The following is a 12,534-nucleotide window of genomic DNA, read 5'->3' on the forward strand; positions in this document are numbered from 1 at the left end:
AATTATAAAAAAAAATTCGGTTTCTTATGAAACCGGATTAACAAAATCCGGTTTCTTAAGAAACCGGAATTTCCTCCTCCAGTTTCTTTTAAAATCACGAAACCGAAACTGGATAATGAAGTACCGGTTTCTATTAAAACCAGATAATTTAGTTCCGTATTTACTCCTTTTTAAATTATTTTGTTAACCTGCTCCTTAAACTAATTTAAATTTAAAACGAGCTCCTTTTTATAAAATGCTCACGCAGATTTGTGATGTATTTGCGTAAGATTTTATGAATGATGATATTGTCTTTCAAGAAATCTAATGATGTGATATTTTTAATAATCATACATAATATTATAAGGAAAATATGATTTGTGTGTGAAATAATTTTTTGGTTCAATTTTTAGATAAAATTCAAAGAAAGGAAAAGTATAAGTCTATGTATTATAATAAGAGAAGCTTTCTTTCATTGTTTTCTGTATATATATAGATGTTTTGAATTTTAGAATTATTTTTGTTGTTTATTTCTGATAAATGAAATCAGATAGTTATGATGTTATTTATTAAAATAAAATAAATAAAATTTTGAAATTAGATACTGAACCTTTGATCAAACCAAATTTACCTCTCTGATCTGGTTGATAAATTAGTAAATCAACTCATTGCCTTTGATTTCTTTCCTGTTGAGCTTTCATTTTGTCCTCAACTTCTTTGAGCCTTTTTTTAAGAAAGAAGAATATTTTCATGAAACCCTAGCTGGCTTACCCTAATAAAATTATATACTTTATTGCTTAGTAATAAAAAAAATTAGAAGAGACAATATCTGCTTATCAAATGGTTTTAATGGTTGTTCAGATTGGCAGACATTCTTTAGGCTTATTGTTGTTTCTTTCATTGTTTTTATTTTGGAGCCAAGATTTTTATTTGATTTTGGCTTGAAAAAAAGCTATTATTTATTGAAAGGGTCATGTTCAGGTCATTCGATTTGTCGACGGGTTGTGTTCAAGTCGAATGGGTTCAAATGGGCTCAATTTCAGGTCAGACTCAACCTCGACCCGTTAATCACTTTTAAAAGCCCTACATACATGGAATAAAGAGAATCAAGAATGATTATTTTATGCAGATAACATTATAATAGTCTCAAATAAGTTTATATGTAGAACTAGAATCTTCCTTTAAATTTTTCCCAATGAATCCAAAAGAACCCACAAGGAATTAAATGCATAAGAATCAATGGTTTTCATGTATAAAAACTATTAATGGTTTATATTCCAATTGCAAGTTAGTGAATATCCATTAAATAGTTTATCATAACCCGTAAGCTTAGCAAAGACGGGTTAACCATATCAATCTGCAAAAGACCTGAGGGTGACTCATATAACTCATTATTCTGTGCGGACACTAGATGTCGTCTAGAGGCTAATCAGAACTCGCCAAATCACTTTTTTGCTCGGTACCGGTGCTGGGTCCTGGGTGAGGTGACGCATTTTAGTTGGCTTCCGAACAGTCCGGTGTTTGCACAGAATAATTTCTTCGTTATTCCAAGCCTTAATAACTATTGACATGTATATTACTAAGTTAAAACATCATTACCATATTTGTGGTAACTTGCTAAAAAAATACTTTTTTTTTTTAATTTTGATTTAAATATATACACCATTATAATTTATTCATTAACCTATCTAACATGAGTATGATCTTAATACAAATTGATAACAAAGTTCAAAATAATATTTTAATAATCATAATAATAAAATTTAAATTAATTTGAGCACACTCCATTGAGCTAGATTGACATAAAATTACAATTAAAAAAAAATAAAAATAAAACCCAAATACAATATGTCTAATTTTGCTTGATCTTGAGTCCATCTTTCACATCTTATTGTCTTTGTGTTCACTAAGGCTTAGTTTGAGATGACTTTCTTACTAAAAAACTGCTTTAAGAAATAGTAAAAAAGTTGTTCCTAAAGAAGTCTAAATCATATATCAACATTCTATTATTATAGCCATCTTAATCATTTTATCCTACCAATTTTATAATCACTTGATTAAAATATTAATATCATAATCATATATTTGTTATATAGATTAATTGGTGTTCAACAACAATCACATACACAATAATGTATATTAACATAGGCTACCTACATACTTAATATAAATCAAAACACACATATCAAGAAAGTTATGCAAACCAATCAAATATACAATAATGATAAATACTTTGTAGACCACCTGTCTATGGAAAAATTATTAGGTGTGGAGTGTGCACTATCTGCACAAGCACTGGATACCTAGCGGTACCCAGCGGTACTCAGCGGTATCGAGTGCCGGTAACTAGCTGGGTATAGCGCTTGTGTGGACGATTCTCCCCGTCCACACTCCGCACCTAATAATCTCTCCCGTCTATGAGGCCTTGTCTTCTATGAGACCACAAATGTGGGCTGACATGACAAGTGCTAAGGCCCATAAAAATCAAATCAAGTACAATACTACCCTTCTCTTGCATCTTGTTGTCATCAACTCATCATGGCAAATTTCATTATAATTTAGGCTTCATTTGTCATTTCATTATAATTTAGGTTTCATTTGGGACGACTTTTTTATTGCTTTCTAAAGCAACATCTTAGTAATTTTTTTTTAAAGAAATTTTCGTACTAAAATATTGTTTTTAAAAAGCATTGGGAAAAACGTCCCAAGCGAAGTCTTAATTGTGAGGAATTCGAGCCTTAATTCTTTTGATGAGAATATAATAAAACTCTTCAAAGTTGAGCTAAGCATATTAAGCTAAACCTTGATTAGAAGATAGTAATTAGCACTAATGGTTTAATTTGGTGTCATCTATTGCTAATGGCACAATAATGCCAAAAGTTTACAGTTCTATGGAAAAGCTGATCTAATTCTACAATCAATGTTATTTTATTAATAAATAATTGCTATTTATTACATATTTATTCATGAGCATGGAATTAATAATAGCACTTATGACAGTAATTGCGTTAATTTCTTCTATTATAAGCGATAATAAATGGCAATTATTCACATTTTCATGCGCTTTTTTTTATGACAAAAAATAAAAATTATGATATATTTATAAATTTATGATAAGTATTTTTATTCTTAATTTAATTACATGCTTACAATTAAGTCATATGCCATACCTAAAGCTCAAAATTTAAATTCTGGTCTGTAAATAGAAACATATTTTTGTATTTTATCTCTGTTGTGAACAGTACGATCTTAATATTGGCGTCGCACTGTTTAGACTGTGATTCGTATGTTTGCACAATTCAGAACATAGATGAGAAATAATATTATAAGATTTTTGAAGTGACAAATAGATTTTTCAATTAGAAATGTCCTAACCATATGTTAAAATAAAAAGAAAAAATGGGTGAGCTATTCTATCTAAAATTATTTAATTTATTTTAAAAGGAATGCAATATGAAAAATGTATGAGCTTTTAATGTAAGTACTTTAAAAATGTGTTTGAATATTACAGTCAAAATATGCATATTGCGTAGCTAAATCTATCGAACTCATGATATCAATACTAAAGTGCTAAAATGCTTAAAAAGTTGCAAATGCGATAGAATTATTCTAAGTCATTCAATAGTGTTTGAGAATTTGGAGAAAATAAACAAAAACCTATAAAATGCTTTCATTGAACAAATTGAGGGCTTTGAGAGCGAACAAAGTTATCAAATTCGATGAATCATGAAGATGTACAAATCAATCAATTAAGACACTCATCATTACTAATAAAGTCGTTGGCTATCATCAACACCAACACCCATCATTCTCAACGATGTCGACGTTCGTAGTAACATTGACGCCCATGCTATCATTTGCCAACAAGGCCACCATCTGCCATTATGTTAAAATTGACAACAATTGTCGACACCAGCACTAAAGCTCGATATCGGACACAATGTCAACGCGTGATGTCAACAAAATAAATATCATATTAAAAAGTTTTGAGTTTGGCATTTAGAATTTCTCTTAAATGGATGTGATGTTAGCCCAACACCTTTCATGCATTATGGAGCTGTTTGGTAGCACCTAGGAATTGATTTAAGTAGAGTTTTGTAAATCTGCTAAATTCGGATTTTCGAAATCCTGAGGGGCCTAAATCCTGAAAACTATTTGGTTAAATTCATGATAAATCCTTTTAAATCCCGTGTGATTGTTTGGCTATAGAGCTGATTTAACGAGCAGACTCTTCCTCTCAACCCAATTGATTTCTTAAATTGGCAAAAAATAGAATTTTAGAAATCCGGGATTTAGCATAAAAGACAGAATTTTCTTCTACGGCGGCTTTCATTTGCTGCGAGATTTGGTTTTACGTTTTAGAACATTTGGCTGGATTTCACTCAAATCCGCCTCAAATCCGGCCTAAATCCTGCTACCAAACGGCTCTTATATGTTAGTCTTAGAAATAACAAGAAATACAGCACAAATTATCGTTCAAAATAAGTCTTTAGAATCATTAGATGAATAACATATGATATATTTAAATCATATATTTTTAATCTAAATACCTAAAGTATTTTCAAATGGCGCAAAACTAACCGTTCAAATGTTCGATGGCTAAAATTTAAATAAAAGGCCACGAAACCCAACGGCTCCACCCGAAATGGAAACTGAACCTCCAACAACTCCCACGCCGGCGCCGCCATCGGATCTGGTAATTGATCGCATTGCCAAGCTCATCAACGATCACCCCTTTCCCGCCGTTCCTCTCCGCCCCCTCCTCATCGACCATCTTCTTCCCCTCCTCCCACATTCACCTTCTTCTCCTCTCCGCCTTTCTTCACTATTTTACCGCCTCTTCTCCGGCCACTCCCTTCCCCACAAATCCCTCGAGCTCTTCCGCTTCTCACTCATTCACTCCCCCTCCTCCCTCTCTCCCTCCTCTCTCACGCTGCTACTCCACTCCCTGTCTCGCTCCCCTCGACGCCTCCTCTTTCCCTCCTCTGCTTTCCTCCTCCTCGACCTCACCCGCCGCGCTCTCCCTTCTCTCCTCTCCACCGCTGCCCTCACTGCTCTCCTCTCCCCTCTTGCCCGTCACTCAACTGATCCCTTCGCCTCCACTCTCAGCGCCTTCTCCCGCGCCGAGCTTATCTGGTCGGCCGCCGGCCTTCCCCCCTTCGGAGCCGCCGAGCTCACTGCCCTCCTACGCGCCTTCTGCGCATGCAGCCGCATTGCCGACGCCCGCGCTGCCTTCCGCCTTCTCTACTCCCGCCTCCCCCCAGATGCCCGCTCCTTCAACACCCTCCTCCTCGGCTTCCGAGAGACCGGCAACCTCCCCGCCCTCGAGTACTTTTACCAGGAGCTCCTTCTTCGACGCTTCCAACCCGACGTCGTCACCTACAACATTCGAATCGACGCCTACTGCAAAAAAAATCGTTTCTTCGAAGCTCTCCAGCTTCTAACCGATATGGAGGGACGGAGTATCACGCCAACCGTGAGAACAATAACGACTCTGATCCATGGAGCCGGCATTGCCAAAGAGCCATTTCTCGCGCGCCAACTTTTCGATGAAATGCCGAAGAGGGGGATTTCACCGGATCGAGGATCTTATAATGCTCTGATGAATGCAATTGTTAGAACTGGAGACATGAAGGCTGGACTCGTGCTGTTGGATGAGTTGGAATTGAAGGGAATTGAAGTCGACGATGTGGGCTACTATACAATGCTATGCGGGTATAGAACCTCAACAGATTTTAATGGCGTTTTGAGGATTTATAGGAGGATGATTGCTAAGGGGTTTGTGCCGAGGACCAGAACTGTGATGTTTCTGATGAAGTTCTTTCGTGAGAAGAGTAGACTGGATCTGGGCTTGGAGTTATGGAACTATTTGATGGAGAAGGGATGCTGCCCTCATCGCCATGCACTCGATATCCTGGCAAAGGGATTGTGCTTCAGTGGCCAAGTAGCAGAGGTTTACGAATGCTTTAAGCAATTGTTGGAGAGAGGGAGGCTTCCGTCACATAGAGGGATTCAGTTGCTGGAGGAGTTTCTAGTGAAGGCCCAAGATGAGGAAAAGTTGGAAGTATTTGGAGAGATGATAAGCAGGTTGAAAACTCTTGTGCCCAGTGCTTCATGATAGTAGGCAATAATCGCTAATATGGAGGCATTAGCACTCATTAAGACATTGAAGAAGATAATATTGAGAGAGTGCAACAAGATTTCATAAAGATATAAGGGAAAACTTTCTTCATAGTTAACAGGAAATTCTCCAATAACTTGGAATGTTTCAATTCCTTTTAAAACAGTTTTTTAATGAACCAAGGAGATCAATCACATGTAATGCTCGGTGATGAAAACAAAGAAGCATTTTTACCTTAAAGTCGTTTGTACAATGTCCATAAATTTATCAAAACCTCTTGATTCAGTGTTTGCTATTCTATAAGATGGACTGATGCAATCAAAGGTATTTTTTCTTTCAGTTTCTGCGAAAGAGCTACTCTTACAGTCATGACTCCAGCCGCAGGTCCGCTCAATCTGACCGTTACAATATAGCCACTGATCTTGTGTAGTTCGAGGGCACCTCCTCCAGTGCCTGCTAGGTATGGTCTTATCTCGGAGAGAACCTGATAGAAAGGCATTTGAATAGAGCACTACGAAAATCAGGGACAAGCATAAACTATCTTGTAGGAATTTTAGCAGACGATAGAACAAACCTTAGTAACATGGAAAATAGTATAAGATTCAAGAAATCATGTAATGTTTCCAATTCAAAGCAGAGTTTGATTTATAAAAGACAAATCGGGAAATGAATCTTTACTTTGTAAAATGAATTGATAGAGAATATGCTCTTCAGGACGAGAATTGATTTCTCTTTCAGAATGGAAGTTAAATATGTAGAGAATGATTAGATTGTATCTGCTAGAACTGGAGTTTTGCCTAGTTTCTTAGTATTTGTTTGGAATTTGTACGTGTCTTATTTGTTGATAGATTCAGGACTTTGAAGCTCCCCTTAGTTATATTCTAGTATTATTAATCATTGCGATTAAGGCATACTGTCCTAGGATTTGCGACTTTAATCATCATAATCCTTGGCTTTATCCCAACTTTTTTGGTTTGCTTCATTATTCCACCCTCTCCAATCTATCTCATTGAGTGTTACATGAGATTTTAAGTCTATACCAGTCCTTTTGTATGGCTTCTAGTTATTTTATTGTTTTTCTTCTGATTTTTTCTCTTGAGTCCTTTCATATTAATCTTATCCGCACAATTTATTGGTGCATTTAATGCCCAACATCTTATATAGAATGCCAACTTCCACAGAAATTGGTATTTTCCTAATTATCTATGAATTTTTAGAAGTTGTTTATGCTTAAGTTAGTCGCTAAGAATTTTGCAGCTCGAATTGAAAAGAAATTGATAAGTGGAAGTCAGATTTGAGAGAGTAGTGGCGTTGTATTGTTAGCGTTGCGATGCTGACCTCTCTATTTCATGGCGCTGTGGTGTTCTGTTGTGGCATTGTGGAGTTCTCTTTGTTGTAGGGTAATGTTCCTTGGAGGTGCTATGGCGTTGTCGAAATAGTGCACGACACTAAGCTCTCTGTTTGTCAAGTCAAGAAAATCATCCATAGGAAGCGCTGCAGCACTGAAGATCTAGCACTGCGGCACTATGCAAATAATTTTTTAAAATATATAAATCTACTATAATAGAAAAAAGTATGGTAGAAGAAGATAGCTCGCAAGTTAAATAACCCGTAGGTTTTAGTGCGATTACACTAACAAAAATAACAACTAACCTCTTCCAGTAATAAAACAACCAATATATATATATATATATATATATATATATATATATATATATATAGAAATTTCCATATTGAAATTTCTCATGAATCTCACTATTTCAATTTATAAGTAAATATTATGTGCACTGGTATATAATGTACTAAATATTGAGTATGACTTCAGCAATTTACTATATTGGATATGTTGTGAAATGTGTGTTTGCAAGAAAACTGGCTATATTATATGATTCAGGTTGGCAGAGATATAATATTTTGCGCTGGAGGATGTGTGGACATGCTTTCATTTAAATATGAGTTAGTAGTGTGAACCCGATACATTATGAGAGATATAAGAGAATGTGATATGACTATGAGTGGCGATAAGCTGGAGGTGACGACTCTTGTATATTATGCCACCTGACTATTTTGATTATTCTTACTGATATGACATAATCTAATATTATACATAACTTACTCTGATTGATGTTGAAATAACCACATATGATATGATATGTATGTATGTATGTATGTATAAACCTAATAGCTATTACATTGCCAAATCCTGCCTTAGCACCGCTATCCTCATCTTTGGCCGAATCGCTTGTGAGTCCTCTCTCTCTCTCTCTCCCACCCCTCTAACTTCAACTATTTGCCAGGAGCTTAAGCTGCAAAAACCAACACAATTTTTTAAGTTTAAATATGGGTTTAATTTTGTTTATTTCTGCTTTTTTTTTCCAAAAAAAAAAAAGTTTCTATTTTTTTCTTTGTTTAAGAATTCTACGACTCTTAACATAATATAATGGAGAAAAAGATTCATATGGTCGAGCCCACATAGTGGGATAAAGGCTTGATGTTGTTGTTTTTGTTTAAGGTTTCTATTTTTACTTGAGCAGATTATATTGAAAAAAAAATTAAAAAAATCTAAGTGGTGGAATTTTATTTGAGTTTAAATAGTTTTAAGGTTTTCAATGAAAACTTTTCATGTACTTTGTGTTCACTTGAGCAAATTTTATTTTTTCCCTTTAAGAATAAAGTTTTTAATTTATCTAATCATTCTCCATTATTTTTTAAGAATTTTTAGAAGTAATTATTATAATCCATTGCCTATTAAATTCTTCATCAAAGCCTCTATTAATTTGTAGTTGATGAGATGATCATGTTCATGTAATCTCTAATTTTCTTTTGACAGGAATTTTAGAGAATATAAGTTAATAAACTATAATTTTGCATATCATCAAGAGGAGGATCGCAATTTTTTATTCAAGTTAAAATATTTGAACATAAATTATAATTTATTCAATAAAAATATATTATTATTTTGTTAAAATATGTTTGTTCTTTTTTATTTAATCATATGTCATTATAGATTTTTTTATATTATAGATAAGGAGAGATACATCAAAAGAAAAGTTGGAGTGGTTAAGCGATGTAAATTGTGATGATACTAATACACAATCCAAATATCTTCACGTTGCAATACATTTTGATGATTTATAGGTTGACCGTGGGTTGAGGAAAAAAATTATGATTATCATCCAAATGATAGGAATACAATGAGAAAAACATACTAAAAGAACATTGTTAGCCTCGGGATCATGAATTTCCATAAACACAAATTAGAAATAAATTAAGCTGGTTTAATCTTACATAGTTTAATGATTACAAAGCATTGTTAGAGTATAGTATTACCAAAGATGCAGTTTATTACTTATTTTGTTATCTTTATAGACCAAAAATAGGAAAGCAAGCAAATAGTGATAGCTTCGACGCAAAGAGATTTCGAAATTTGAAAAAAAAAAAGAAGAAGATAGATTTCAAGTCCATGTTGGATAAGTTAATAGTTCTCATAACATTGTGTCGAGAAAATGTGAAGATCTAATGAATGAAAAACAAAACATTAGATTTGTTGTTACAAGACCTTCTAATCAAAATCGAAGAGATTAGAGAACTCGTTTAACTGCTAGTATAAATTGTGTCTGATTTCTATTGCAGAAGAATTAGCTTTTTGTGATCATGATGAATCCGAAAAATAAAAAGTAAAAAAGAAAATCTAAAACTTCTTTACTTTCCTACATCGCACAATGAAAATATAAAAAAAGTAGTCTTAGATAATGCCCAAAAAATAATAAACTTATTGCTCTAGACATTCAAAAGGAAATTACTCGTGCTGGTCTCATTGAAATTGTTCATGTAATTAGGTAATGATCTATTTGAAATTTTATTGTATGATTCATGAGATGTATCAGTAAAAGAGTAAGTGACTATAACATTATGTTATATTGATAAAAGGTGTGTAATCGAGCGCTTTATTGGACTTGTATATGTGAAAGAAACATCTGCTTTGACACAAAAAAAAAAAAGTTGAAGTGCTCCTAACAAAGTATGGGTTGAGTAATACGGATACGTGGTCAAGGTTATGACAATGCCAGTAACATGCCGCCGTGAGCTCAACGGGCTGAAATATTTGATTATGAAAGAAAATAGTTTAGTTTATCATATACATTGCTTTGCACATCAACTTCAATTGGCATTGATCACTGTGGCTAAAAATCATGTTGAAGTTGTTTCACTTTTCAATATTATCTCTAACTTGATAAATACTGTCGGGGATTACTATAAAAGGAGATCAATATGAGAAGCTAGTAAAGCAACTACAAAATGGTAAAGTTTTCAAAGCTAGAGATTTAAATCAGTAAATAGGCCTTCCATGAGCTGGAGATATACATTGGGGCTTACATTATGGTTCTCTTATCAATATAATTCTTTTGTATGGATCTGTTATTAATATTCTTGATGTAATACTACAAGATTGATCAAATAGTGAGCAAAAATGTGAAGTTTATGCCTTACTTGTCAATATTGTGCAATATTTTGAATTTTGTTTTTTATTTTCCATACGAAGAAATATATATGGAGAATAATAAATGGGTTATCTCAGGTTTTACAAAGAAAGAATAATGATATCATAAATGCTATGACATTGATAAAAATTTTGAAGCAAATGCTACAAATTATGAGAGACAACTGATGGAATACTTCGCTAGCAGAAGTTTGTATTTTTTGTGAGAAGAATAATTTAATCGTTTCAAATATGACTTATAATTTTGTAATGAGAGAGAGATAGATGCGTCATTCTAATGCAATGACAAATGAATATCATTACAAACTTGTGTTATTTTATTTAATTATATATATGCAATTTCAAGAGCTCAATAATAGATTTGATGAAACAAATATTGAGTTTCTTATGTGTGTAGTATGTTTAAATCCACATGACTCATATTTAGCTTTTGACTAACAAAGATTGATACATATGGCCAAATTTTATCTATTATTAAATTTTTTAAATATAGATCTCATTATATGAGATAGCAAACTTGAGACTTTTATCATTGATATGAGATTTAGTGATACATTCAACAATTTAAAAGGAGAACTTGTATAAAAAATGGTGGAGATTAAGAAAAATGATATTTACCTTTTGATATTTTCACGTATGATGTTTGCTCTGATATTGCCAATTGGTACATCAATAGTCGAATGAGCGTTCTCCGTTATGAAAATTGTAAAGAATTGTTTGCACAATTGTATGGGATTTTAATAGTATTGATAATGAAGTGATTGTAGAATAATTTCAAAATATGAAAACTTGAAGGGAGAAATTGCAGGTGTCTTGTAAGCAGAATATGAATATCATATGCTCTTGATCATAAGTTTTTTAATTATATTATTTGTCTTTTTTTATAACAAGCTTAACAAAAAATTTTAAACTAACAATGCTAATCCCAAGCCATAATGAAAAAAGGCTGAAGGTTTTTTTAGTATTCCTAATTTGTGCCCTCACACACACACACACACACACACACACACACACACACACACACACACACATATATATATATGAGATATTGTTTTACATGACGAATGTAACTGTATAGACCTTTTGATATGATTATAGTTACCTGCACAATATATGATTTTAAATGACAATCTTGATTTTAAATGAGAATTTAATTATCACTAGGACACAATGGAGAAAAAGAATTCATATAGCCAATCTCATATAGTCGTACCTCGCACTCCTGAAACTTGAGGCATTTGAAGATATGATAGATTAGCAGAACCGCTATTTGAGGCAAGGTTGATAGGTGGAGCCAGCATAGGGGAAACAACAGTAGTCCACTGCATCATGGTCGTCATCTTCGCCTTCATCTCAATCATTTTCATATTTAACTGAAAGATTTCTTTGTCCTTCGCCTTCATTTGACACCGCATTTACCTTTGCACATATGCAAGTGTGGAGGTGTTGGCAAAAAGGAGATTTTCTTCAAGTTCCTCCCCATCTTCATCCTCCGAGGAGCTTTCGCCTTCGTACTGATCATATTGTGATAGATCATCATGTGGCATATTAACATCGTAGGGACGTGCATCACAATGCCAGCGCTAGACTCTCAATGGAGGTGGTTCATTGTCGTCGAGCCTTACCATGTAGACCACTTTAACGTCCATGGCCGCTTCATGTTCCTTGTCTTCTTCTTGTATCCATATCTCTGTGCGGCGTCGCCACTGAATCTCCGGTTCATTATTTGACAAGAATATTTCTTTGATCCGCGGTCTGCTTAACGTCCTAAAGAGGATTCTCCAATGTGTCGACCGTTATGACGATCATCGTCGTGGACCTTTTTTGGGACCCACATCTGACAATATTTGTTAGTGGGGGCGGATCTCCGGGAGGATATACCATATATCACACCCAAGTCTGTTTTTCCTTCAAATATTTTTTTCTTTATGAG

The 12,534-nt window shown here is 33.9% G+C and overlaps 2 protein-coding genes across 3 annotated transcripts in view; one reads left to right on the top strand and one right to left on the bottom strand.

The window, feature by feature from the left end:
- The first annotated feature begins 3,742 nt into the window (after window positions 1-3,742).
- LOC110111394 (pentatricopeptide repeat-containing protein At3g61360) lies at window positions 3,743-6,128 on the top strand. The gene has a single exon (XM_020843246.2). It carries the CDS (start codon window positions 4,625-4,627, stop codon window positions 6,095-6,097), a length of 1,473 nt encoding a protein of 490 aa, XP_020698905.1. The 5' UTR covers window positions 3,743-4,624; the 3' UTR covers window positions 6,098-6,128.
- A 180-nt stretch (window positions 6,129-6,308) lies between these two features.
- LOC110111400 (nifU-like protein 3, chloroplastic) overlaps window positions 6,309-12,534 on the bottom strand; it is a 37,814-nt gene continuing 31,588 nt past the window's right edge. Inside the window, exon 3 of one of the 2 annotated variants that reach the window (XM_020843260.2) lies at window positions 6,309-6,584. In XM_020843260.2, coding sequence (XP_020698919.1) covers window positions 6,393-6,584 — 192 coding nt within the window. In that variant the 3' untranslated portion in view covers window positions 6,309-6,392. The remainder of the gene's footprint in view (window positions 6,585-12,534) is intronic. The other variant, XM_028698991.1, reaches the window with a different exon arrangement.

Source organism: Dendrobium catenatum, unplaced genomic scaffold (assembly GCF_001605985.2).
Source record: "Dendrobium catenatum unplaced genomic scaffold, ASM160598v2 fragScaff_scaffold_1199, whole genome shotgun sequence".
Lineage (NCBI taxonomy): Eukaryota > Viridiplantae > Streptophyta > Magnoliopsida > Asparagales > Orchidaceae > Dendrobium > Dendrobium catenatum.